Source organism: Dreissena polymorpha, chromosome 2, assembly GCF_020536995.1.
Source record: "Dreissena polymorpha isolate Duluth1 chromosome 2, UMN_Dpol_1.0, whole genome shotgun sequence".
Lineage (NCBI taxonomy): Eukaryota > Metazoa > Mollusca > Bivalvia > Myida > Dreissenidae > Dreissena > Dreissena polymorpha.
In genome coordinates this window covers 46,435,834-46,462,605 of record NC_068356.1, presented here as the reverse complement: position 1 = coordinate 46,462,605, position 26,772 = coordinate 46,435,834, and the positions used below count along the sequence as shown (strand labels likewise).

The 26,772-nt window shown below is 35.6% G+C and overlaps 1 protein-coding gene across 1 annotated transcript in view; it reads left to right on the top strand.

The window, feature by feature from the left end:
• The window catches only part of LOC127866916 (Ig-like and fibronectin type-III domain-containing protein 2), a 119,137-nt gene extending 94,721 nt beyond the window's left edge, over positions 1 to 24,416 (top strand). The window contains exons 31-37 of the mRNA XM_052407782.1: positions 1,542 to 1,699; positions 1,957 to 2,089; positions 4,677 to 4,822; positions 6,087 to 6,216; positions 11,486 to 11,612; positions 15,004 to 15,079; positions 19,515 to 24,416. Of these exons, the coding sequence (XP_052263742.1) occupies positions 1,542 to 1,699; positions 1,957 to 2,089; positions 4,677 to 4,822; positions 6,087 to 6,216; positions 11,486 to 11,612; positions 15,004 to 15,079; positions 19,515 to 19,697 (953 nt within the window). The 3' untranslated portion in view covers positions 19,698 to 24,416. The remainder of the gene's footprint in view (positions 1 to 1,541; positions 1,700 to 1,956; positions 2,090 to 4,676; positions 4,823 to 6,086; positions 6,217 to 11,485; positions 11,613 to 15,003; positions 15,080 to 19,514) is intronic.
• Positions 24,417 to 26,772: the final 2,356 nt, after the last annotated feature.

Here is a 26,772-nt window from a genome sequence, read left to right as displayed (position 1 = left end):
AAACTTGTTCTGTGTTAACTTCCAAATAATTTTATCGCTGTCGGCTAATACTATGACCGATACTGTAATCGGGCACAAATAGACGAGAAAATATCATTTTATTTTTATTTGAAATTTTAAAGTAACGATTGCTAGTACATTTTGATAAAGAAACATATCATAATGCATGCAAAGTACACCAAATATTCAAGAGCAAATATAAGGTTAAACATATTATTGTTGGATATGGTGTCCGCCTAGCGATCGGGAGGTCACGGGTTCGATCCCCTCTGTGGGAGCGTTCTTTAGATCTTCCCCATAGACACCAACGAAACGGACTCGAGAGCGTTTCATATAAGCTTAGGCTTGTTACGCAATCGAGCTTAAATAAATATGTTTAAAAAAAAAGGAAAAACATCATGTCATAGAATTTTATTTTGCTTTATAACGTACTTTAATGCCAAAACGACACACTTTTGTCATTTTTCTTGCTGAACCATTGATGCACTTTCTTTGCAAAATCAACAAGCACAATACTAACACAAAGTCTTATTTTTCCAAACGAGAATAATGTCATATGTCGTTGCCTAGCCGCCCGATGCCGGTTAGAAACCAAGAAGCCCGTCGTAGGTTACGTAAAGCGAGCCTCGATTTAGCACGGTACGTGCCAAATTTCTTGTAAACAGAGAAGAAAATCGTCAATGGGTTATTCTGGAATAATTCTGGGCGGAGCTTAAACACTGAAAGCACAAGCTGTAACTAAACAAAACCAAAACATGCTGATACATTTTCCACCAGCGTATTAATCCGGTATTTTATGAATGAAAGTCGGAGATCTAATTGACAGATCAGCTGAAATATAAATTATGCGCAAACTGAGTAATTCACTCATTTTAATGGCTGTTCATACTGTGATCACAGAAACTTAATTATTATTCGCCAGTCAAATGAAGCCGTTAATTGGCACCCCATTGACAAACAACAGTTCGGGGCCTTTCTTAGAGTGTGTATATTGCATTGCGCAATCAACGCTGATACGGGCCGCGTTATCAGTTTGACCAGGTATATGTATTAATGTACTAATACACATACCTGGTTTGACACGGAGATCGTCACATCAAACATGTTAATCCCATGTAATTTCGGTAGCCAATTTGTAAGTGGCTCGCAGGTCATTACATATTAAGGCAATTACGTTTGGAAAAAAATTGCGAATATGCGAATATCAATTTTGTTATTCGAATACTGACCATTTAATCGAATATTTGAATAATTTTGCCACCCCTTATAAAAAAATATAAAAAAATTCTGACAAGCTTTCGCAGCCGAGCGTGGCACCCGTTATGCGGTGCTCTTGTTCATTGTAGTAATGGTCTTGTACAGCAGTTGTCATATACAAGCATTACAATGTGCACTTAGTTATTCTTAACCTTTTATGTCCGCAAAGCCTGGAAAATCAAGGTTGGCATGGGTCAAATAACTACCTTAATTTCTTTGAAATAATTTTAATATCCTGACAATTCCAAAGAAACAAAACTAGATTGTTGCTCATTGGTTGACAGAATATGCACCCACAGCCCCTCAGAACGCTTCAGCGCAGGTGATTGAGGACAGCGTGCTTGTGTCATGGCAGTACCCAGACCGCAATCCTCACAAGGTCAACACGTTTGTTGTGCATTATACACTCAACGGGAAACCAGAGTACAAACCACAGACTGTGGTGAGTGAACTTTTGTGTGTGAATTGAAGGCCCCATGAATATAATATGTATGATCTAGATAGGAAGACAAAACTATTTTTAGATACTAATCAGTTTTTGAACCCATGTGAGCCAGTTTCAGATAAAACAGTTTGTTAATCCCCTGTATCTAATACAATGTTGCTTAAAAAAAGTATGTTTAAACTAAGCTACCACAAGGAAGAACAATATTGGTCATACACACCTATTCTTGTAATAAGGTGATGGTTCTGTTCCAGGGTAAACTATTGACGGAGGTGAAGCTGTACCTGCCAGACATCAAGACAAGTGACAACTACACTGGCTGGGTGGTGGCAGAGAATGACTGGGGCACTAGTCTGCCTAGCAACAACTTCACTGTTGTTGTCTTACGTGAGTAACTTCAGTGTTGTTGTCTTACGTAACTGACTTGACCATTGTTGTCGCCTTCAAGTGACTTAAGTGTCATTGTTTTATATTACTGACTTCAATTTCTTTGTCCCATAAATAGCACTAAAGTGTTTTTTATCAATGTTAGTCATTCAAGTGTTAAAGTGTTATTTATCAATGTTAGTCTTTCAAGTGTTGTCATCTTATGTAAGGGACTGTGGTTGTTGTCCTGCTTAAGTTACTTCACTGTTATTGTGCTATGAAAGTGACTAATGTGTAATTGTCACTGAGGTGTTATTATCATATGTCAGTTTCTTAACATGTTGTTTTCCAACATTAATTACTTCAGTGTTATTGTTATATGTACATTCTTTTGCATGTTTGTATCTCAATTTCTAGAAGCAACATAAAAAACAACAACATTTGTTTAATAGCTAGACTTGTTAACATGAACAGATCTGACATGTTTTTCTGTGCTCAAATCATGACCCCAATAGTACACACACGTTTTTATGCCCCCGGTAGGGTGGCATATAGCAGTTGAACTGTCCGTCAGTCAGTATGTCAGTATGTGTGTATGTCAGTATGTGTGTATGTCAGTCTTTCCGTCTGTCCGTAAAAAACTTTAACATTGGCCATAACTTTTTCACTATTGAATATAGCAACTTGATTTTTGGCATGCATGTGTATCTCATGGAGCTGAACATTTTGAGTGGTGAAAGGTGAAGGTCAAGGTCATCCTTCAAGGTCAGATGTCAAATATATCGCGTCTGTCCGTCCGAAAACTTTAACATTGGCCATAACTTTTTCAATATTGAAGAAAGCAACTTGATATTTGGCATGCATGTGTATCTCATTAAGCTGCACATTTTGAGTGGTGGAAGTTCAAGGTCAAGGTCATCCTTTGAGGTCAGAGGTAAATTATTTATTTTTTTTAATTCAAAGCGGCGTTCTCATGAAGCTGCACTTTTTGAGTGGTGGAAGTTCAAGGTCAAGGTCATCCTTCAAGGTCAAGGTCATCTTCAAGGTCAAAGGTAAAACAATAAAATAATTTCAAAGCGGCGTTATCATGAAGCTGCACATTTTGAGCGGTGGAAGTTCAAGGTCAAGGTCATCCTTCAAGGTCAAGGTCATCCTTCAAGGTCAAAGGTAAAATTTTGAAAAATCAAAGCGGCTTTCTCATGAAGCTGCAAATTTTGAGTGGTGGAAGTTCAAGGTCAAGGTCATCCTTCAAGGTCAAAGGTAAAAAAAAAAAAAAAAAATTCAAATCGGCGCAATAGGGGGCATTGTGGTTCTGATGAACACATCTTTTGTTTAATTCAGCGTCTGCTTATTGAAAGCATATGAGGTCCCGTCATGCTGAGCTTGCATTATATGAGGACCAGGAATGTATCATCCCTATCTGATTTATGTTCTACATGAGCCTTGCATTGGGAAAACAGGGTTTAATGCATGTATGTAAAGTTTTGTCTAAGATTAGCAATCTACACAGGCTTATCATGAGGGACTACTCTTTCTGCTTTTATTGTATTTTTCGTTAAAAGGAAGTCCCTTTCTAAGAAAGAATGCAGTTAAGGCTGAAAAATTTGTGCCTGATTAGCATGATGTCCACGCACTAAGCTTTTTAAGCTCAGTTTTCCCAGAAAGAGAATGAAAAAAACCAAGGTTGATTAATTAAAAAGCATAACTGCTATTTCCAGAATGTTTGCAAATACATTTAACTTAAGTTTGATGTTTATGTAAAAGGGAGAAAAAAAGCACACAATCTTTTGAAAAGACAACCTTTCTGGTATGATGATTAAATTAATGAACGGTTGCAAATGAACCTTACGCTGAGAAAACATGGTATATTGCATGTGCGTAAGGTGTCATCCCAGATGGGCCTGTGCAGTTTTGCACAAAGTCTCATCAGGTACAACACTTTCTGCTTTTATGGTATTTACACCCCCACAAAACAAAGTTTAGGGGGTATATAGGAGTGAGCCTGTCTGTCTGTCGGTACATCCGTGTCCGCTCTCTAATTCAAGTAGTTTTGATCCGATCTTCACCAAACTAGGTCAGAAGTTGTATCTACATGATGTCTAGGTCATGTTCGAACATGGGCCTTGCCGGATCAAAAACTAGGTCACGGGGTCACTTAGTATGTTTTACACATTCAGCATGTTGTCTGCTCTCTAATTCAAGTAGCTTTCATCCGATCTTCACCACTCTTTGTCAGAAGCTGTATCTAGATGATGTGTAGGCCAAATTCGAACATGGGCCATGCAGGGTCAAAAACCAGGTCACGGGGTCACTTAGTGCGTTTTAAACATTTGGCATGGTTTTCGCTGTTTTTTGTGAAGACAACATGCAAAATATTCTGTGTCAATTTGGCATGTGGGGGTATTCGTCAAGTCACACAAAGCTCTAGTTTTTGTTTAAAGGAATTCTCTTCTAAGTGAAAATCCAGTTTAAGCCGAAAGTGTCATCACTGATTAGCCTGTATGGACTGCACAAGCTAATCTGGGACAACACTTATTGACAAGCATTAAACACCGTTTTCACAGAACATTTTACCAAGACTAAAACTGCTCTTTTTTCTGTCTTCTAGGTCTGGTTCCACCCAAGCCTGTTAACATTCGAGCCACAGTGCTGGGAACCAACATATCACTTATATGGGACCAGCCCAGAACCAGGCTCAATATTACCAAGTATAATGTGTTCTATAAAGAACCTTCTGATGAAATGTCGACAATGGTAATAGCAACTGCGTTATAATAATATTTGTTATGCAACAATAAGCATAATTAAATTTAAGATGAGTAAGCTATTTGAATATTTATTGTTTGTTATTTAATATTATGAAAACAAGATCTTTAAGATTAAATAATTAATTGAGAACATAGTGAGAAGTGGTGCTACATTATACATTTATGTACATTATAAAGTATTTAAGAACAATACATTATTTTTATGCCCCCCTTAGAAGAAGAGGTGGTATATTGTTTCGCTGGATGTCGGTTGGTTGGTCTGTCTGTTGACCAGTTTGTTTCAACAAATTGACCGATTGGCCGGGTACTTCACATGTGCATTAGCCTTGGAAGTAGATGACACCTATTGAAATTGGGGTCACTAGGTCAAAGGTCAAGGTCACTGTCACAATAAGTGTAAAAAATGTTTCTGATCAATAACTCATCAACCAATTGACCGCTTGGATTGATACTTCACATATGCATATGTCTCCAACCGCAGAACTCTTGTTCTTATATACACCGTTTGAAAATAACCCAGCATGTACAGATACTAAGATGCATATAATGATTGGTCTGTCTCCTCTTGTGTTCATGTTGCTGTTTGTACACGGTTCACCCAAAATGTCTTGTCAGGTTAGGCATTTATAACATTGTGGTGTAAACAACTGTTTAAATCCACTCGCCCTGCAGTGCAACCACCTGACAAAGTCAGGTAACCCTTGAATAATTTGTTGTCTCCCTAAGTCTTCTGTTTGTGACAGTAACCTGATCCCTATCAATACATTGAAGCCCCCACTTTCTGGAAAAACTGGGCTTAATGAATGTGCAGACTGCAATGTCTACTCTGGTATTAAACTTTATGTAAATGCATTAGACCCAGTTTTACCAAAATGCGGCTCCATTACTTTTCTGAAAAATAAAGCATGAATATCTTGCTGTTTGGATAATATGTCAGAAACCACACGCTGCCTACTTAAAAATGGGCAAGTAACAGCTACAAATAGTATGATTTACACATTTAAGTTTCAATCTTCAACACAACATAATCATGTCTCTTCCAAACAAAAACCTATTAATAAATAAAGGAACTGACTGATCTTAAAAAAGATTTGCCCAACCTGGTATTTGCTGTATTATATCTGCCCAGGGCACAATTTGAGTGCCCAATGCCAGTCCAGGAGTAGAATCGTACACGCCTGTAACAGTTCCACACTCATCCAAAGGGACACCATGTACACACACACATGTTTATGTTTGTTCTGTTTTAGGTTCCCGCTACTAATAACTTTGCCATGTTGATTGGCCTGAAGCCTGGTACCAGCTATACGGTCCAGGTGGCAGCACTAAGCATGGACGGGCTGGGAACCATGTCTGACAGCATTGTCATCAAGTCTCAAGGTGGGCAAAGGTTTAAAGCACCTCTACCAGTTTCTTTTTAAGGTTTTCCGAAGGAAAAAACTGGTTATTAGATTGGTGAATGTCGGCGGGTGAACAGGCGGGTGGGCCGAACAATGCTTCTGAGCGCAACTCATCCATTTCTCAACGGATTTCAATGAAACTTTCACAAAATGATTGTCACCAAGTGCCCTGGCGCATATTGTCGGGATTTTATGATTCAGTTGAAATCAAGGTCGCCATGACTAAAAATAGATTGACTTTGACACAAGGGGGGTAACTAAAACAATCAGTAACAATGCACATTTTGAATCTTCTCCCTTTATCAGATTTTTTTTTATTTTTTTTTTTTTAATTGAAAACCTGGTTTTGTGACAATAATTTTGTCCCTTGCTAATTATTAAAATATTGTGGTGCATTTATCCCCCACACACCCTCGCAAACGAAATGTGAATGTTTTCTTAAATTATCTCATAAATAAGTATAAAATTATTCAACAATTGTGATGGGGTTATTTCTTTAAGTTTATGTCCAGCAATTGCGATTAATTAATTTATGTAGATGGGCATTATTGTCTTGCCATAAACTGCACTCGTAGAGCTTGTTTTTTTCCCATGCCCCAGGTGAATTTTATGACTAACTTATAACTATGACTATTCCCATATCCCAGGTGATAATGAAGTTTAAGACTTGCTTATAACTAAAGCTATTTTCTGCACCAGGTGATGATGTAGTTTAGACTAACTTTCACTAAAGCTATTGCCATGCCCAGCTGATTATAAAGTCTATGACGAACTTATAACTATAGCTATTCCCATGCACCAGGTTATAATGAAGTTTATGACTTACATATAACTATAGCTATTCCCATGCGCCAGGTGCTTATGAAGTTTATGACTAAATGATAAATATAGCTATTCCCATGCCCCAGATGATGATGAAGTTTATGACTAACTTATATCTTAAACTATTCCCATGCCCCAGGTGATGATGAAGTTAATTACTAACTTATAACTATAGCTATTCCCATGCCTCAGGTGATGATATTCATGACTAACTTATAACTATAGCTATTCCCATGCCCCAGGTTATGATGAAGTTTAAGACTTACTTATAACTATAGTTTTTTCCATTTACCAGGTGATGATGAAGTTTATGACTAACTTATAACTATAGCTATTCCCATGCCCCAGGTTATAATGAAGTTTATGACTAACTTATAACTATAGCAATTCCCATGCGCCAGGTGATTATGAAGTTTATGACTAAATTATAACTATAGCTATTCCCATGCCCCAGATGATGATGAAGTTTATGACTAACTTATAACTATAGCTATTCCCATGCCCAAGGTTATGATGAAGTTTATGAATAACTTATAACTATAGCTATTCCCATGCTCCAGGTTATGATGAAGTTTAAGACTAACTTATAACTATAGCTATTATCATGCCCCAGGTGATGATGAAGTTTATGACTAACTTATAACTATAGCTATCCCCATGTCCCAGGTGAAGTTGAAGTTTAAGACTAACTTATAACTATAGCTATTCACATACCCCAGGTGATGATGAAATTTATGACTAACTTATAACTATAGCTATTCTAATGCCCCAGGAGAAGATGAAGTTTATGACTAACATATAACTAAAGCTATTCCCATGCCCCTGGTGATGATTAAGTTTATGACTAACATATAACTATAGCTATTTCCATTCGCCAGGTGATGATGATGTTTATGACTAACTTATAACTATAGCTATTCCCATGCACCAGGTGATGATGAAGTTTGTGACTAGCTTATAACTATAGCCATTCCCATGCCCCAGGTGATGATGAAGTTTAAAACTAACTTATGACTATAGCTATTACCATGTCACAAGAGAAAATGAAGTTTATGACTAACATATAACTATAGCTATTCCCTTGACCCAGGTGATGATGAAATATATAACTAACATATAACTATAGCTATTTTTCATGCCCAAGGTGATGATGAGGTCTATGACTAACTTATAACTATAGCTATTCCCATGCCTCAGGTGATGATGAAGTTTAAGACTTACTTATAACTATAGCTATTCCCATGCCCCAGGTGATGATCAAGTTTGTGACTAACCTATAACTATAGCTATTTCCATGCCCCAGGTGATGACGAAGTTTATGACTAACCTATAACTAAAGCTATTCCTATGTCCTAGGTGAAGTGAAGATGAAGTTGAAGACTTACTTTTAACTATAGCTATTTCCATTTGCCAGGTGATGATGAAGTTTATGAATAACTTATAACTATAGCTATACCCATGCCCCAGCTGATGATGAAGTTTATGACTTGCATATAACTATAGATATTCCCATGCCCCAGGTGATGATGAAGTTTAAGGATAACTTATAACTGTTGCTATTCCCATGACCCAGGTGAAGATGAAGTTTAAGACTAACTTATAACTGTAGCTATTCCCATGCCCCAGTTGAAGATGATGTTTATGACTAACTTATAACTATAGCTATTCCCATCCCCCAGGAGAAGATGAATTTTATGACTAACATATAACAATAGCTATTCCCATGCCCCAGGTGATGATGAAGTTTATGACTAGCATATAACTATAGTTATTTTCATGCCCCAGGTGATGATGAGGTTTATGACTAACTTATAACTTTAGCTTTACCCATGCCTCAGGTGATGATGAAGTTTAAGACTTACTTATAACTATAGCTATTCCCATGCCCCAGGTGATGATGAAGTTTATGACTAGCATAGAACTATAGCTATTTTCATGCCCCAGGTGATGATGAGGTTTATGACTAACTTATAACTAAAGCTATTCCCATGCCTCAGGTGATGATTAAGTTAAAGACTTACTTATAACTATAGCTATTTCCATGCCCCAGGTGATGATCACGTTTATGACTGACCTATAACTATAGCTATTTCCATGCCCCAGGTGATGATGAAGTTTATGACTAACTTATAACTATAGCTATTCCCATGTACCAGGTGAAGATGAAGTTTAAGACTTACTTATAACTATAGCTAATTCCATTCGCCAGGTGATGATGAAGTTTATGACTAACTTATAACTAAAGCTATTCCCATGCACCAGGTGATGATGAAGTTTAAGACTGACATATAACTATAGCTATTCCCATGTGCTAGGTGATTATGAAGTTTATGACTAAATTATAACTATATCTATTCCCATGCCCCAGATGATGATGAAGTTTATGACTAACTTATAACTATAGCTATTCCCATGCCCCAGATGATGATGATGTTCATGACTAACTTATAACTATAGCTACTCCCATGTCCCAGGTGATGATGAAGTTAATGACTTATTTATAACTATAGCTATTCCCATGCACCAGGTGATGATGAAGTTTATGACTGGCATATAACTATAGCTATTCCTATGCGCCAGGTGATTATGAAGTTTATGACTAAATTATAACTATAGCTATTCCCATGCCCCAGATGATTATGAAGTTTATGACTTACTTAAGCTAGTCACATGTCCCAGGTGAAGATGAAGTTAATGACTAATTTATAACTATAGCTTTTCACATACCCCAGGTGATGATTAAGTTTATTACTAACTTATAACTATAGCTATTCCCATGCCCCAGGAGAAGATGACGTTTATGACTAACATATAACTATAGCTATTCCCATGCCACAGGTGATGATCAAGTTTATGACTAACTTATAGCTACAGCTATTCCCATGTCCCAGGTGAAGATATAGTTTAAGACTTACTTATAACTATAGCTATTTCCATTCGTCAGGTGAAGATTAAGTTTATGACTAACTTATAACTATAGCTATTCCCATGCCCCAGGTGGTGATGAAGTTTGTGACTAGCTTATAACAATAGCCATTCCCATGCCCCAGGTAATGATGAAGTTTAAGACTAACTTATAACTATATTTATCCCCATGTCGCAGGAGAAAATGAAGTTGATGACTAACATATAACTATAGCTATTCCCATGCCCCAGGTGATGATTAAGTTTATGACTAACATATAAATATAGCTATTGTCATGCCCAAGGTGATGATGATGTTTATGACTAACTTATAACTATAGCTATTCCCATGCCCCAGGTGATGATCAAGTTTATGACTAACCTATAACTATAGCTATTCCCATGCCCCAGGTGATGATGAAGTTTATGTCTAACTTATAACTATAGCTATTCCTATGTCCTAGGTGAAGATGAAGTTGAAGACTTACTTAAAACTATAGCTATTTTAATGCCCCATGTGCTGATGAAGTTTATGACTAACTTATAACTATAACTATTCCCATGCCCCAGGTGATGATGAAGTTTGTGACTTACTTATAACTATAGCTATTCCCATGCCCCAGGTGATGATGAAGTTTAAGGCTAACTTATAACTGTAGCTATTGCCATGCCCCAGGTGATGATGAAGTTTACGACTTACTTATAACTTTAGCTATTCCTATGACCCAGGTGAAGATGACGTTTAAGACTAACTTATAACTATAGCTATTCCCATTCCCCAGCTGAAGATGAAGTTTATGACTAACATATAACTATAGCTATTCCCATGCCCCAGGAGAAGATGAAGTTTATGACTAGCATACTACTACAGCTATTTTCATGCCCCAGGTGATGATGAAGTTTATGACTTACTTATAACTATAGCTATTTCCATGCCTCAGGTGATGATGAAGTTTAAGACTTACTTATAAGTAGAGCTTTTCCCATGCCCCAGGTGATGATCAAGTTTATGACTAACCTATAACTATAGTTATTTCCATGCCCCAGGTGATGATGAAGTTTATGACTAACTTATGACTATAGCTATTTCCATGTCCCAGGTGATGATGAAGTTTAAGACTTACTTATAACTATAGCTATTTCCATTCGCCAGGTGATGATGAAGTTTATGACTAACTTATAACTATAGCTATTCCCATGCCCCAGGTGATGATGAAGTTTATGACCAACTTATAGCTATAGCTATTCCCATGTCCCAGGTGAAGATGAAGTTTAAGACTAACTCAAACTATAGCTATTCCCATGCCCCAGGTAAAGATGAAGTTTATGACTAACTTATAACTATAGCTATTCCCATGCCCCAGGAAAAGATGAAGTTTATGACTAACATATAACTATAGCTATTTTCATGCCCCAGGTGATGATGATGTTTATTACTAACTTATAACTATAGCTATTCCCATGCCCCAAGTGATGATGATGTTTATTACTAACTTATAACTATAGCTATTCCCATGCCCTAGGTAATGAAGGTACGGTGTCCAGTCAGCAGTCACAGTCCAGTGAGGTGAGGACAGGAATGGCGGTGGGGCTTGTACTGGCTGCTCTGCTCATCATTGTGATTGCCGTTGTTGTCATAATCTTTGTCAGGTAGGGTAATTGCTGTCATTTTGAACTTCTGGAAAAACTGGACTTAATGCATGGGTGTTTAGTTTAGTCTCAGATTAGCCTTTGCAGGCTTTCATTAATATTTTCATTTCAAAGTAGACTCCTCTGAAAAAAATCCAGTCCAGGCGGAAAGTGTGGTGGACTTTACAGGCTCATTTTGGAAAACACTATACACACATGCATTAAGCCCAGTTATTGCAGAAAGCAGCTGAATTGATAATACTGTGGGGGCTTAAGGAATGGAAGGAAATGTTTACTGATGTGTATGCTTTTCAGAGCTTAACCAATTACCCACTCAGATAGGCCTTTTGAACTGTTTTCAGTCGCATAGAAAAGCAAATCTTTATTGAATAAAGTCTTTATATAATTAAGTTTAAAGGCCTCATTTCAGACCCAAAGATACTTATAAGAAGCAAATAGCATGATATTTGCTGGATGTTCTTGTTTTAAGCTGATTCAGTAATGCAGTTATACATTTGTGAAGACTGATAAATATAGGATCTTGCATGAGTGGTCGTTTTGTATTGAATTTATTAAACAAGTCATCTAAATGAAGATTAAAACGAGGCTTGCCGAGTTTTTATTAGCTCACCTGTTTGCTCAGGTGAGCTTTTGTGACCGGTCTTTGTCCGTCCGTCCACATTTGTTCGTAAACACTCTAGAGACCATATTTATTGTCCGATCTTCATGAAACTTTGTCAGAAGATTTGTCTCAATGATATCTTGATCAAGTTCGAAACTGAGTCATGCTGGGTCAAAAACTAGGTCAAAAAAAAGAAAAACCTTGTAAACACTGTAGAAGTCTAATTTCATGCCCAATCTTCATGTAACTGTATCAAAATGTTTGCCTTAATGATATGTTGGTTGAGTTCAAAAGTGGTTTCGGTCCTTTGAAAAACATGGCTGCCAGTGGGCGGGGCAGTTTTCCTTATTTGGCTATAGAGAAACCTTGTAAACACTCTAGAAGTCACAATTTTTGTCCAATCATCATGAAAATTGGTAAAAACATTGGTTTTATTGATATCTCGGATGAGTTTGAAAATGGTCCAGATCGGTGAAAAAACATGGCCGCCAGTGGGGGGGGGGCATTTTTTTCTATTATATGTATGTAGTTAAAACATGTGAAAACTGTAGAAGTCACATTTTTGGCCCAATGTTCATAAAATTTGGTCAGAACATTTGTTTCGTTGATACAAGAGTTGAGTTTGAAAATGGTTTCGGTCAGTTGAATAACATGGCTGCCGGGGGGGGGGGCAGTTTTCTTATAATTATATAGTAAAAAAGCTTGTGAACACTCTAGAACTCACATTATTAAATTTTGCCCAATCATCATGAAACTTGGTGAAAAGATTGGTTTTATATATATCTAAGATGAGTTCGCAAATGGTCCTGATCGGTCAAAAAACATGGCCGCCAGGTTGGTGGGGCAATTTTCCTTATGTGACTAGATAGAAACCTTGGGATCGAACACTTTAGAAGTCACATTTTTTGCCTAATCATTGTGAAACGTAGTCAATACATTGGTTTTATTGATTTCTAGGACAAGTTGGAAACTGGCTCAGATCGGTGAAACACACTTTTTAGCTCACGTTTTTGCTCAGGTGAGGTTTTAGGATTGGTCTTTGTCTGCCGTCCGTAAACACTCTAGCATTCACGTTTCTCAAGCTTTCTTTATCAAAGTTGCTGAAAGATCTCCGTCAAGTTTGATAATGAGCAAAATCAATTAATTAATGCCATAATTGTTGCCCTTAGATTGTTCAATTTTTCATTATATTATTCAAAATCCTTGTAAACACTCTAGAGGTCACAATTTTGTTTAAGATTTTATGAATCTTGGTCATAATATTTATTTTTGTAAGCAAATTTTGATGTTTGGTTAGGGGGGTCAACTCAAAATATAGGTAACCAGGTCAAATCTTACAAAAACAAAAACACTTCATACGCCAGTGTTTTGGTTCAATAATGATGAAACTTGACCAGGATGTTTGTCTGGACAATTATCTAGGTAAAGTGTGACATTTGGTAAAGATTGAAAAAAACGACTCCTCTCAGGTGAGAGAACTAGGGCCAGCTTGTCCCTCTTGTCTTTATTTAAAAGACGAGTTTAATAAATTCAATACAAAATGACCAGGAATCTAAGATTCTATTTATAACATGACCAACAAATTTTCTTTTAATTGTATGCTCGTTTCTCTGTTTATTCACATTGTAAAAGAATTTCACTGAAGAAATTCGCTGGAATAATGACATTGTTTTGTAAAAAATGTCATTTCACAGTTATATGACTAGTATAATAACACCCATGTAATAAACAAAATTGAGCATTACGTTATACACTCCTGTAGCGTAGGTCATGTTATTATATGTGTTCTAATATCATAATGGATATCTGTGTCTCTTTAACAAAGCTATTTTTCAGTAACAAGTACAGACATATCTGGTTTGTTTGACCATTTACACAACCATGAATGACGAAAAAGGGAAAGTTCTAAAATACAGTATTTTTTTGCAATTATTAGTTTATATTGATTAAAATTTCATGACTGGTATATTACATTACTTGAAAATAGTTCATATTTTCAGTATATTCAGTAATAAAATTTTGTGATGTGAAATGGAAAGAACATCACGAAAATAGGTGACATAACGATACATATACACACTATAAATAACGCATTGATCATTTTATATATAAAATATATTCAATTCACTACGCATCCACAATTTGCATTTCTGGGTTTATCACGTGACGATGATGATCAATCTACTGGCATTAAGTATAGTAACTGGTAGTGACATGGTAGACATACCCAGTAAAATTGATATACTGAAAATACGAAAACTTAGCAACTTTTTTCAATTCGGTAATATACCAGTCATGATATTTTAATCAATATAAACTAATAATTGTAAAAAATACAGTATTTTACAACTTTTTTTTTCTCTGTCGTTGTGGTTGACCTTCCCTTAAAAAGCAATGCTTATGCTATTAAATAATGGAAACATTATATTTCAGAAAAGCTTTTAGGACTCTTAACCCTGAGAAATGCAATGTGATATGAGCTTTGCTCTGAGAAAACTGGGCTTTATGCATATGCGTAAAGTTTTGTCTCAGATTAGCCTGTGCAGCTTTCACAGACTTATTAGGGATAGTACTTTCCTCCTAAACTGCATTTTTGCTAAGCAGAAACTTTCTTTACACAAAAATACCTCAAAAACGAAAGGTGTCGTCCCTGATTAGCCTCTGCAGACTCTGGGATGACATATTAATGAAGGGACATATTCATGAAGGCCAGTTTTCCAATGGCGGGGCTCTAATATTTTAATGCAGTTGTTGCAAAAAGTTTCCTAATGTGTCCCTCTGTGTCTTCAGGCGGTCTCTGAAATCTAAGAATGGCACCATCAGCACAGTGGCCTTCGAGAATCCCCAATACGCTCAGGAGGGAACGGTATGTACAGGGGCGCAAACAGGAAGAGCCATTTTTAGCTCATCTATTTTTTGAAAAAAAATTATGAGCTATTGTCATCACCTTGGCGTCGACATTTAGGTCCACTTTTCTCAGAAAGTATCAATGCTATTGCATTCAAACTTGGTACACTTACTAACTTTCATAAGGGGACTGGGCAGGCAAAGTTAGATAACTCTGGCGTGCATTTTGACTGAATTATGTGCCCTTTTTATATTTAGAAAATTGAAAATTTTGGTTAAGTTTTGCGTTTAGGTCCACTTTTTCAGAATGTATCAATGCTATTGCATTCAAACTTGGTACACTTACTTACTATCATGAGGGGACTGGGCAGGCAAAGTTAGATAACTCTGGCGTGCATTTTGACTGAATTATGTGCCCTTTTTATATTTAGAAAATTGAAAATTTTGGTTAAGTTTTGCATTTAGGTCCACTTTTTTCAGAATGTATCAATGCTATTGCATTCAAACTTGGTACACTTACTAACTATCATGAAGGGACTGGGCAGGCAAAGTTAGATAACTCTGGCGTGCATTTTGACAGAATTATGTGCCCTTTTTATACTTAGAAAATTGAAAATTTTGGTTAAGTTTTGTGTTTAGGTCCATTTTATTCCTTAAGTATCAAAGCTATTGCTTTCATACTTGCAACACTTACTAACTATCATAAGGGGACTGTGCAGGCAAAGTAATGTAACTCTGACTGGCATTTTGACAGAATTATGTGCCCTTTTTATACTTAGAATATTGAAAATTTGGTTAAGTTTTGTGTTTAGGTCCACTTTATTCCTACAGTATCAAAGCTATTGCTTTCATACTTGCAACACTTATTAACTATCATAAGGGGACTGTGCAGGCAAAGTTATGTAACTCTGACTGGCATTTGGACGGAATTATGGGCCCTTTATACTTAGAAAATTGAAAATTTGGTTAAGTTTTGTGTTTTGGTCCACTTTACCCCTAAATTATCATAGATATTGCATTCATACTTTGAACACTCGCAAACTATCATAAGGGTACAGTAAAAGGACAAGTTGCATAACTCTGGATGTCATTTTTATGGAATTATGGCCCTTTTTTGACTTAGTAACTTTGAATATATGGTTAAATTTTGTGTTTCGATCAAATTTACTTCTTAAGTATCAAGGCTATTGCTTTCAAACTTCAAATACTTTCATGCTATCATGAGGTTACTGTACCTGGCAAGTTGAATTTTACCTTGACCTTTGAATGACCTTGACTCTCAAGGTAAAATTATTAAATTTTGCTAAAATTGCCATAACTTCTTTATTTATGATTAGATTTGATTGATACTTTGACAAAACTACTCTTACATGACATACCACATTAGACTTCACTCAAACTATCCCCCGTGCCCCACCCCCCCGAATCCCCCCCTCCTATTTTTTTGTTTTTTGTTTGTTAAGATCATCTCACAAATGACCACCACACCCTCACACTAAACCCCCCCACCCCCCCAATTTTTTTTTTTTTTTAACTGTTAAAAAACACAACTATTTATTATTATTATTTTATGTTTGAAATACCCTGCAACCATCGCACCCAAGAATCAACCCCCCCACCCCCCTCCCCCCTCCCCCCACCCGAATTCCCCCCCCCTATTTTTTTTTCTTTTTTTTAAAGATCATCTCACAAATTACCACCACACCCTCACACTTTACCCCCCACCTCACCCCTCCCCCGCCCATTTTTTTTTTTTTTTTTTTTTTAAGATCATCTCACAAATTACCACCACACCCTCACTCTATACCCCCCACCTCACCCCCCCCCAATTTATTTTTTTTGATACGGATAAAAAACACAAATATTTATTTTTATTATTTTATGTTTGAAATACCGTCCAACCATCGCACCAAAGAATCCCCCCCCCTCCCCCCCCCCCCCCCCCCTGCCGATTTTTTTTTGTGTGCATTTTTTTGGCATTTTTGGAAGATAATGTAATAAATGTCCTCACCCCCACAATATACACCCCTCTTCACTTCACCCCTCCCTCCTTTGTGATTGAAAATGAGAGTCCCTTCACCTTTAAAAAGAAAATAGATGAGCGGTCTGCACCCGCAAGGCGGTGCTCTTGTTAAGCTCTACTTTAGGAGCATTTCTGTTCTTGGTTTTTCTTCTTAAGGAGAAACTTAAGTTTTACTTTAAGAAAAAATTAAGTTATCATTTAGGATCATGTGATGTTTTACTTTATCAGCATCATAAATGGGACATCTTATGTTCTACTTTAGGACTATCATAAGTTTTACTTTGGAATGCCCTAAATTGTAATTTAGGAGCATATTATTTTCTTGTTTATTAAGGAGTGCCATACATTGACTATAGGAACAACTGAAGTTCTATTTTATACATTTCTTATCTTTTACTGTAGGAGCATTATATAAGTTCTACTTTAGGAGTATTATAATTTCTAATGTAGGAGCATCTTATGTTCTACTTTAGGGGCATCTTTACATCTACTAAAGGAGCATTGTTAAGTGTACTTAAGTTCTATGTCCGGAGAAATATATTTTTTCTAAAAGAGCATCAATTGTTAAACTTCAACAGCATCGTGAGTGTGAGTTAAATAAAAATATAATATAGACATGTTCAAAAGTTGATAACTTTGTGTGAATCTTATTATTCGTATGTTTTATGCAACAGTTTAGCTTGTATATAAAATAATTTTATCACATGCCATACCCTGTTTCCAATGTAATATAACCATTACAAATATTTTTATCTTACACGTGTGTAATATACTTTATAAGTGTTTTCATTGGCTTATTTTTGTTAGATTGACCAATCGCATTTTGTTATTTTGCTGAAATGACGTTGCAACGTTAAATGATGTCATGAAATGTAAACCACATTCGGGATTTATCATTATGTTTGCATTAATATTTATTTAATTTGCTGATTTAAAAGCATGTGATAAAAAAGATCTGACACTCGTTGTTATATCATACCATATTTTATTAAACTTGTCCAGGAAATTCGTTAGTTAGCATGCCAAAGGCTCCCTTACTAACAAAATTCCTGAACTTGTTTAATAAAATATGGTATGATATGACAACTCGTGCCAGATCCTATATATATTTCCATTTTATTTATCTTATTATTCATATATTTTTTGCAACAGTAAAGCTTGTATAAAAAATAATTATATTTCCATTTTATTGACTAGAGGATCTAAATAGACCTTATAACTAAAGCTATGACACATTTTTATGTCCCCGGATCAAATGATAGGGGGTATATTGTTTTTGGCATGTCTGTCTGTCTGTCTGTGATTGTATGTGTCTGTCTGTCATTGTGTGTGTCTGTCCAAAACTTTAACCTTGGTCATAACTTTTGCAATATTGAAGATAGCAACTTGATATTTGGCATGCATATGTATCTCATGGAGCTGCACATTTTGAGTGGTGTAAGGTCAAGGTCATCCTTCAAGGGCAAAGGTCAAATATATAGCTTCAAAGAGGCGCAGTAGGGGGCTTTGTGTTTCACAAACACAGCTCTTGTTTGTTGTTCTTTAATGCATAATTAATGAAAAATAATGCCTGATGCTGGTCTGCCAAATGTCCTGGTCACATTCTGAAGTCAGCACCTGTATCAAAGCAGATGAGTTGCAAAAATATTATCAATATATTGATTACCAAGGCCTTCAATTGAGTGTTATATTTGAACAAAAATATTTGACAGGTGTATATAGTCATATTATTCACTTTCATTTCCATTTTGTTTGCTTTTTATTTAGGAAATCTGCCATTCATGCCACTTCATTAGTAATGATTTTTTTTAAACATTTCAAAACAGTGGCTTATTGCAAGGTTTCCTTCAGTTGACAGATTAATGCAAGGTTTCTCTCAGTTGACAGATTATTGCAAGGTTTCCTTCTGTTGACAGATTATTGCAAGGTTTCCCTCAGTTGACAGATTATTGCAAGGTTTCCCTCAGTTGACAGATTATTGCAAGGTTTCCCTCAGTTGACAGATTATTGCAAGGTTTCCCTCAGTTGACAGAGATAACAGAACACAATCTTCATAAGAGCTGTGTTTTCTGGAATAACGGCTAAATGCATGTGCGTAAAGTGCCATCCAAGATTAGTCTGTGTCCCTGATAAGCACATGACTTAAACATTTCCCCCCTTAAGAAGCAAAGTGAAAATGGCTTTTGCAACCAGCATTAAACCAGAACAGCCTGTGAGTAACTTGCAGTCTGTTCAGGCTTTATGCTGTTTGCTGTTCATCTGAAGCTAAGGGTTGGAAATGAAGCCTTTAAAATTTAAATCTAGTAAGAAATGTATTTAATTAAATGTAACTTTCTAAAGGACTACAAATATGTCAAAATACGTTTCTAAGTGGTAGAGGGTTAAGCCCAATTTTCCCAGAAAGAGGCTAAACACCACTCCTCCCCTGCAGGTTACTGGTTTACCTGGTGATGACTCAGAGGACTCTAACCAGTTTGGCTACACCAACCTGCGAGAGGACACTATGGTGGATCGTCCCTATGTCACCATGCAGCCTGCTTCCACTCCTGTTGCTCAGGCTTTTGGGAACGGCACTTACACCAACAGTCCTGCTACACTGAACCTCGAAGACTAAAGCTACACTTGTGATAAATGGTGGTGTAGATTGTTTGCTCCAGGCTGTACAAGTGTTTTTATTCACCATTCAGATGAATATACTGAAACTTACATCAGTAATACTATAAACCTATGTTACTGTTGAGCCTACTTGTTCATTTTATGCCAATAAATATATGATGTCATTAATGTCAATGTGACATAAACACCATCTGTGTATGAGCTGCGCTTTGGGAAAAGTGGACTAAATGCATGTGCATAAAGTGTTGTCCCAGATTAGCCTGTGCAGTCTGCAAAGGCTAATTAGGTATGAATGTTTCTTCCATGTATTTTTCATTTGAATAAGTCTTTTCTAAACTAAAATCTAATGTGAAAGTGTTGTCCCTGAGTAGCTTTTGCGAACTGCACAGGCTTATCTGGGATGTCATTTTACACACATGCATTAAACCCACTTTTCTTAAAGTGTCATATATATAGATACATCTGAGGTCCAAGGGTTTCTATGGTCCATGTGTTCTGTATTCTATGATGGCAAAGTCTGTGTATGGAGTGGTTCTCATTATGGCAATAAATTGTTTAATACTCGTTATTGTATTTATGTATTTATTTTAAAAATCATGCCATATGTTTGTTGTTTGAAATTGATCAGTTTGGAATAATTTTGTATTCTCTTATTTCTTATTAAAAGTTTGCTTTTATCAACTTATCAGATTCCAAAACACTATATTTTGTTGTATCACATTACTTGTACACAAAACGCCCATTACTTGCACATTACTCTCATTTATTGATTTATTGACTTTACTAATTATAGATGGAGAGGAGTTATAACATTGAGGCAAAAAAGGAATTGTAAATAATTTATAGTAAATAAAAAAATAATCAGAAAAATGCATTTAGTTCCAGATATTTAAGGCATATTTTTTTTTAAGATTCTTAAGTCTGTAAATAGCATGCTTAATAAGTAAAGTAAATAAAATGTAACATTTGCTTAAAGCACTATGAAACATATTTATGATAAACACTTTGTGTTATTTTACTAAACTAGCCTTGATCATGCAAAAAAATATCATATGACATATGTAGCCATCACAGCTCCTGATCAGCCTGCGCCTTTGCTCATACTAGTATGGGGCTACCACATTTTGGAATCATACCAGCAAATCTTACATTTATAGCAAACAGGCTAGCTCAAGACCAGATGTACAGGCTTGTCTATAGTTAAGCTCACCGCATATGACATAACACCCATTTTTGCATGACATGGAATAAAAAAATATTAATAATAGTGCAATATCTTCTTTAAAGTCTAAGTAGAATAAGTAGTATTTTATCTTGGTCAATTATGGGTGCCAATATCAAAATGTATGGCTTTTTGTATTTTAGCCATATGTTTTAAATGTTTAACTCTGAATAATACTCATCATATAAATAATGTACATATTTAATTGAAATTACATATGGTAATAATACTCAATGTTTTTAAGATATATGTTTTCAAGCTTGATAGTGCTGTAGTATTGATAGAATAAGAATGCTCAATATCTGTATACATAGTAACGTATATAATTGTACATACATTATAGTTGTTCATAAAAAATAATTCTGGTAAATGTTCATTGTAACCATATGAAAGATAGATGATAACGTAGAAAGCTCACATTAACGGATGCTTATGAGTGTATGCATATCTCGTGTGTCTTAAAAACCACCAGAATAAATTGTGCAGCATAATATATATAAAACATCCATCATTGTAGCATTTAGCGCCTTTCTAACGGGCATTATTTACTTAATTAATGCTTATTTCTTTAAACACTTTGTTGTTGATATCACTGAATCTCCAAAAACAATGTCTACCCAATAGTCTATGTTCTCTCAATAATACTTTTAGGCACATGATTATGTTGATATTTTTCACCTTAAAACTATAAGGGCTGTCCCAGAATGTATTAGTTATATATTTCAGAATAAGATTCATTTTTGCCTGTATTCACACATTTGGGAAGTAAACAAAGGTGGGCACTTAGAACCATCTGGCTCTCTTGTTTTTGAAATTGTTCCGGGTAATTGGTTATTTGTTGATGTGGAAAAATTATAATTTGTATCATGCAATTTGTTTGTAAAAAATATTTGTATATGTGTTTACAAGCAAAGTTATGTATATTTTTATAAGCAATATATGAAATCAAACATTTATCTTTACAAGGACATTATTTTGTTCACTGTTTATTACTTTTTTTATATCAGTCATCATTTTTACAGTCATTAAATAAAAACATATTATGTTTATGACTATGCTTCTATATATTTGGTTTTTGGATAATTTATTTTAAACATTTTGACGAAATGATCAGCTTTAATTTGTTATATAAAACAGTTTATTTTGAAAAATCTAAGAAAACAAGTTTATTTATAGCTATGTCCCTTTATTTTGTGAGCTGCATTTTTTGCTCACTTTACAATATTATAATTGAGAGGGATTGAATCTCTAAAGTGTTATCTGTTTTGTTATTAGCTCACTTTAGCACAAGATACTCATTTGTTTAAGTCAATGCACACAATTCTATAGTTAAAGCTCCCCTTGTCAGCCATCTTCTGTATTGTCTTGCTGTTATCAACAATTATTTCATCACTTGGTGTATGTTACACAAACTGGACGAAAAAATCTTGAATGGTTCATTTAACAATTCTAATTAGTTTATCTCAATGTTTCAATCTTGTTTCAAAAGAAAACCAAACCTGAACAGCAAAAAAAATCTCTTAAGAAAATCTTCAGAAACCTGTCCTTCGTCCATTATGTTCTTTAGTAATAAATATTGACTATACCAATTGTGATTCTAAGTCGAATTCCTGCTTTTTAGAATTTGGACATGTGGGTGGGTGGTTGTTAACAGGTGGTTTACTGTCAATATGTTTTTGTTTACGTTGAATAATATTGAAGAAACTTTTGTTATAGCAAGCTTGAATCAAAATAAAGCTTTGAATTGTTTGTGTGTCTAGCTGGGTGAGGTCACTGATACTAAAAGTAGAAAAAAAACAACAGTTTCCCCCTAATAGCTTGAGGGTTGACGTACATGTATTGCACTGAAATCGTGTGTACAGCTTACAGGCCAGTTCTGTCAAAGTCAATGTCTCCATGTCTTGAAATAGAAAATCAGCAAACAGGTGTTTTCAGTCAATAACACTAGGCTGCATAGACTCATCTTGAAATGTTGGTATGTCAAGAACAAAACGTTTTTCAATCAATAACCAGCTGATTCACAATAATGGTATTGCACTAAATTGAGTATGTATGTAGCTTATGTTACCATGAATAATTAAACTCAGGTGGGTGACCCAAAATGGTTGTATTTTATGCATAGGTGTTTGTTTTTTAAGTATTGTATTAGGACAAAGAGCTGTACAAACATTTGTACTTCCAAAGAATTGGTTTATAACAAATGTGTTCCTTAATTTACGAAAAGTGATACTTTTGTTGTTGAAATGTTATTTTATTAAAACACTGAAGTCAATGAACATTTTTATTGCTGCATACGAATTTCTTTTGTCATTAGGTTGAATCTTAATAAAAATATTCTCACTTATATGCTAGTGTTTAGCACTTTTATGCTTCTGTTTAGCAATTATATGCTACTGTTTAGCACTTATATGTAAAAGCTTTTTTATTGCTGCTTAAGAATGGCCATTTTGCTTTATGTACATTTTAAATACCAGCTCTCTTACTATACGCTTTAGGTGTTGCTGTTAGTTTTTAACCGGGTTGACAAAAGTATGTCATTATTAATTTAAAATTGTGTTGATACATCTATGTATTTCTGTACCGGGTAGCTCATTGTTTTCCTTAAACACAAACACCTGTTGCGACTCATATTTATGACATATATTTTTTTCTTCATAGTGAGTTCAGTTATTTCGGATTTTTAACAATATGTTATTAGTTATAAGCTTAACACTATATTTAGCAAAAGTAATAATATTCTGTAGTCATAAATCAGGGCCCAGTGACTAAAAACTTACGAAATTAAAAAAGCTTTTGTAACCATTGAAGCATGAGTTGAGTAACGTCATGTGAAAATGGACCTAATGTATGTGATTGGCAAACAGTAACTCTCCAGACCAGGGTAGATTGAGAACAGACTGGGCATGTGCCCAAGCTGGTTTGGAGTCACGGTGTCTGGATAACTGGATAAGACCCATTTTCGCACAACACGGCATATTTAATGAAGAAACTGATAATTTAGAACTTCAGTAATGTAATGTCTTTGTTATATTTTTGAAAATTGTATAGTGGTATGAAATATATAACATGGCAATATTTTTAAAAATATGTTTGTAGTCGATATTATTTTTATTGATGTACATGCATAATTATATAAAAAGGTGTGTGAGCACCCTTAAGATGTGAAATAAATTATGGTTGCGTTCATGCGATATATGAATGCAATACTTCAAGTGGGCTATATTATGATGCCTGCTTATCTGGTACGTATTCATGAAAGTATAGTGTAGTCTTATTCACCAGTAGAATACACATCTTGTTCATCTGTTGTTTAATTAACAGGGTAGAGAAATCTCACATAGTGCACACCTCTGCTAACATTAAGGTTTGTTCAACAACGGTCATACCATGTCCTCATGAAAATTGTGTATTTTGTGACTTTTATTGGAATATATTGAACATATGTTATATTCGCAGAAATGTGCTTTATTGGCAATAAAATATATATGCATCGTTTTCCATTGAGCCATTTTTTATCAAGTACATGAGCGGCATTTAAAAACATAAAAGCATTTTTACACACAACCGACGCGACGTCTTTTCGATTTGGGGTTATAAAGTCCATTGGCTCAAGCCAATACAACTAAAAAACCGGTAACGCCTAGGGCTGGGCTAAATTTTGGCATTGCAGTTTTAGATTAAACTTTTTTTAACTGTTCACTATATTCATTTCAGGAACACAACTTCACAAATTAATTCCACGGGTTTTCGAGTCTTGACCCCTTGGGCATTTTTTGGAAAACAACTTGGTAAAAGACCAATCTACTATCTTCCATAGCAAATAACAACATCTGGGCCTTGGTGATTCGCAGTTTTAACAGTTTAAATTTAAGGAAAACACTTGACCCTAGGGCGGGTAATTGTTGACACCAATGGAATGATTTGAACAACCTAAGTAGTGGACCTTTATGCGGTTCGAACTTTAAATAAGTGTCCACTTTTCAAATCTATTTTAGCTATACAAATGCAGCGGACCGGAACAATTTAAAGATCAGAGGGTCAGCAGAGGATCAGTTCTGTGTAGTTAAATTAAATGAACCGTGTTCTGATAAAACTGGGCATAATGCATGTGCGTAAAGTGTCGTCCCAGATTACCCTGTGCAGTCCGCACAGGCTAATCAGGGACGACACTTTCCGGTTTATGGTATTTTTAGTTTTAAGGAAATCCCTCCTTACCGAAAATCACGTTTAGGCGGAAAGTGTTGCCCCTGATTAGCCTGTGCGGACTGCACAGGCTAATCTGGGATGACACTTTACGCACATGCATTAAGCTCAGTTTTGTCAGGACAATGCTCAAATCTACAAGCGCTTGTGTCGTTTGAAGCACATTGTTGTCTATGAAGGACACCCCGTCAATGTTACTAAGCATTTCACGAGGAAGTCAGGTTATGGTGAGCGAACAAGACAATCTTTATAGTTGTGTTATTTCTTGGACGTTGCCATTTTTGTTTTTACAATATTCCTATCTTAAATGGCGTCACTAAAACGATGTGATAATAACAACAAACCTGAAACAACTCAGAGGAATGACATGTATTCATTGACGTCGATTCGAATTGCTTGCGTAGTAATGTGCGACATGTACGTCACATTCCCAGTTTGCTTTCGTCTCGCAGATGATGGCCATAACATTGAGAAAACGGTGGTAATAACAGATGACACAACACATTTGAGTGGTATCAACCATCGAGTAGTAAGATCACACTTACTAAATTAAAAAGGTAGGATTCCGAAAGTAACAAAACAATATGGTGACCGATAATTCCATGATTCGAATATGTTTAGTTGACATATATGAGTGCTCGTGATCTTAAATGAATGCCCTGGTTCCGTCGTGCGTCTAGAACCTAAACCACTGACTGGAAAATCTCGAGAGACAAGCCACATGCATGCGTTTCTTATGAACTCGAAAGGATGCCATGGTGGTCCTAAAGACACGTTTTAAATATGATTCTGCTGTTAGCGAAACTATGGTCGTCATGTTATGCCTTTTTTGCAGCTCATCATTATCTGATGGTTGTATAAGACGCCTTAAATTTAAAATCTAGTAAAACATGTCTTTAATTCATTTTGATTTTCTAAGTGACTGCACAATGTTTCAAAATGCTTTTCTGAGCGGGAAAGGAATAACCACAGACAGACCTCTCCCCCCCCCCCCCTCCCCCCCCCCCCTCTACACAAATCACTATACCATCACCCCACATGAACAGACACCAAAACACCACAAACACACCACCCTAACAAACACATACGCAAACCCAACCAACAACGTCCCCAACTCATAACGGAATTTCTAATAAATTGGAACACAGATCAAACACAGGTGGTTAGCGTGTGGCTATGATATTAATTAGTGAAAACATCATTTTGAATGATAAATAATCATATTATAACGAAAAATTAACTTTTCTGAAAAAAAATATTTCACTATCAAATATATATATATATATTTGATAGTGAAATATTTTTTTTCAGAAAAGTTAATTTTTCGTTATAATATGATTATTTATCATTCAAAATGATGTTTTCACTGATTAATATCATAGCCACACGCTAACCACCTGTGAGATCAAACCCGTCTTAAACTTGTTCAGTAATTGCTGTTTTATTGTTCACTGAATTTCTAACAAACGGTTGTCATTTCTTTGACATGTCACGGATTAAATATAATAGGCATAAACCACTACACAAAATATTAGATTCATCAAGTTGAAAAGGAAGAATCTGGTGATCATGGCTCATTTGTCAATAAAATACATTAATAAAAACGTGCAACTGACATTTTATCGTGCGATAGTATTGATCGATTTTT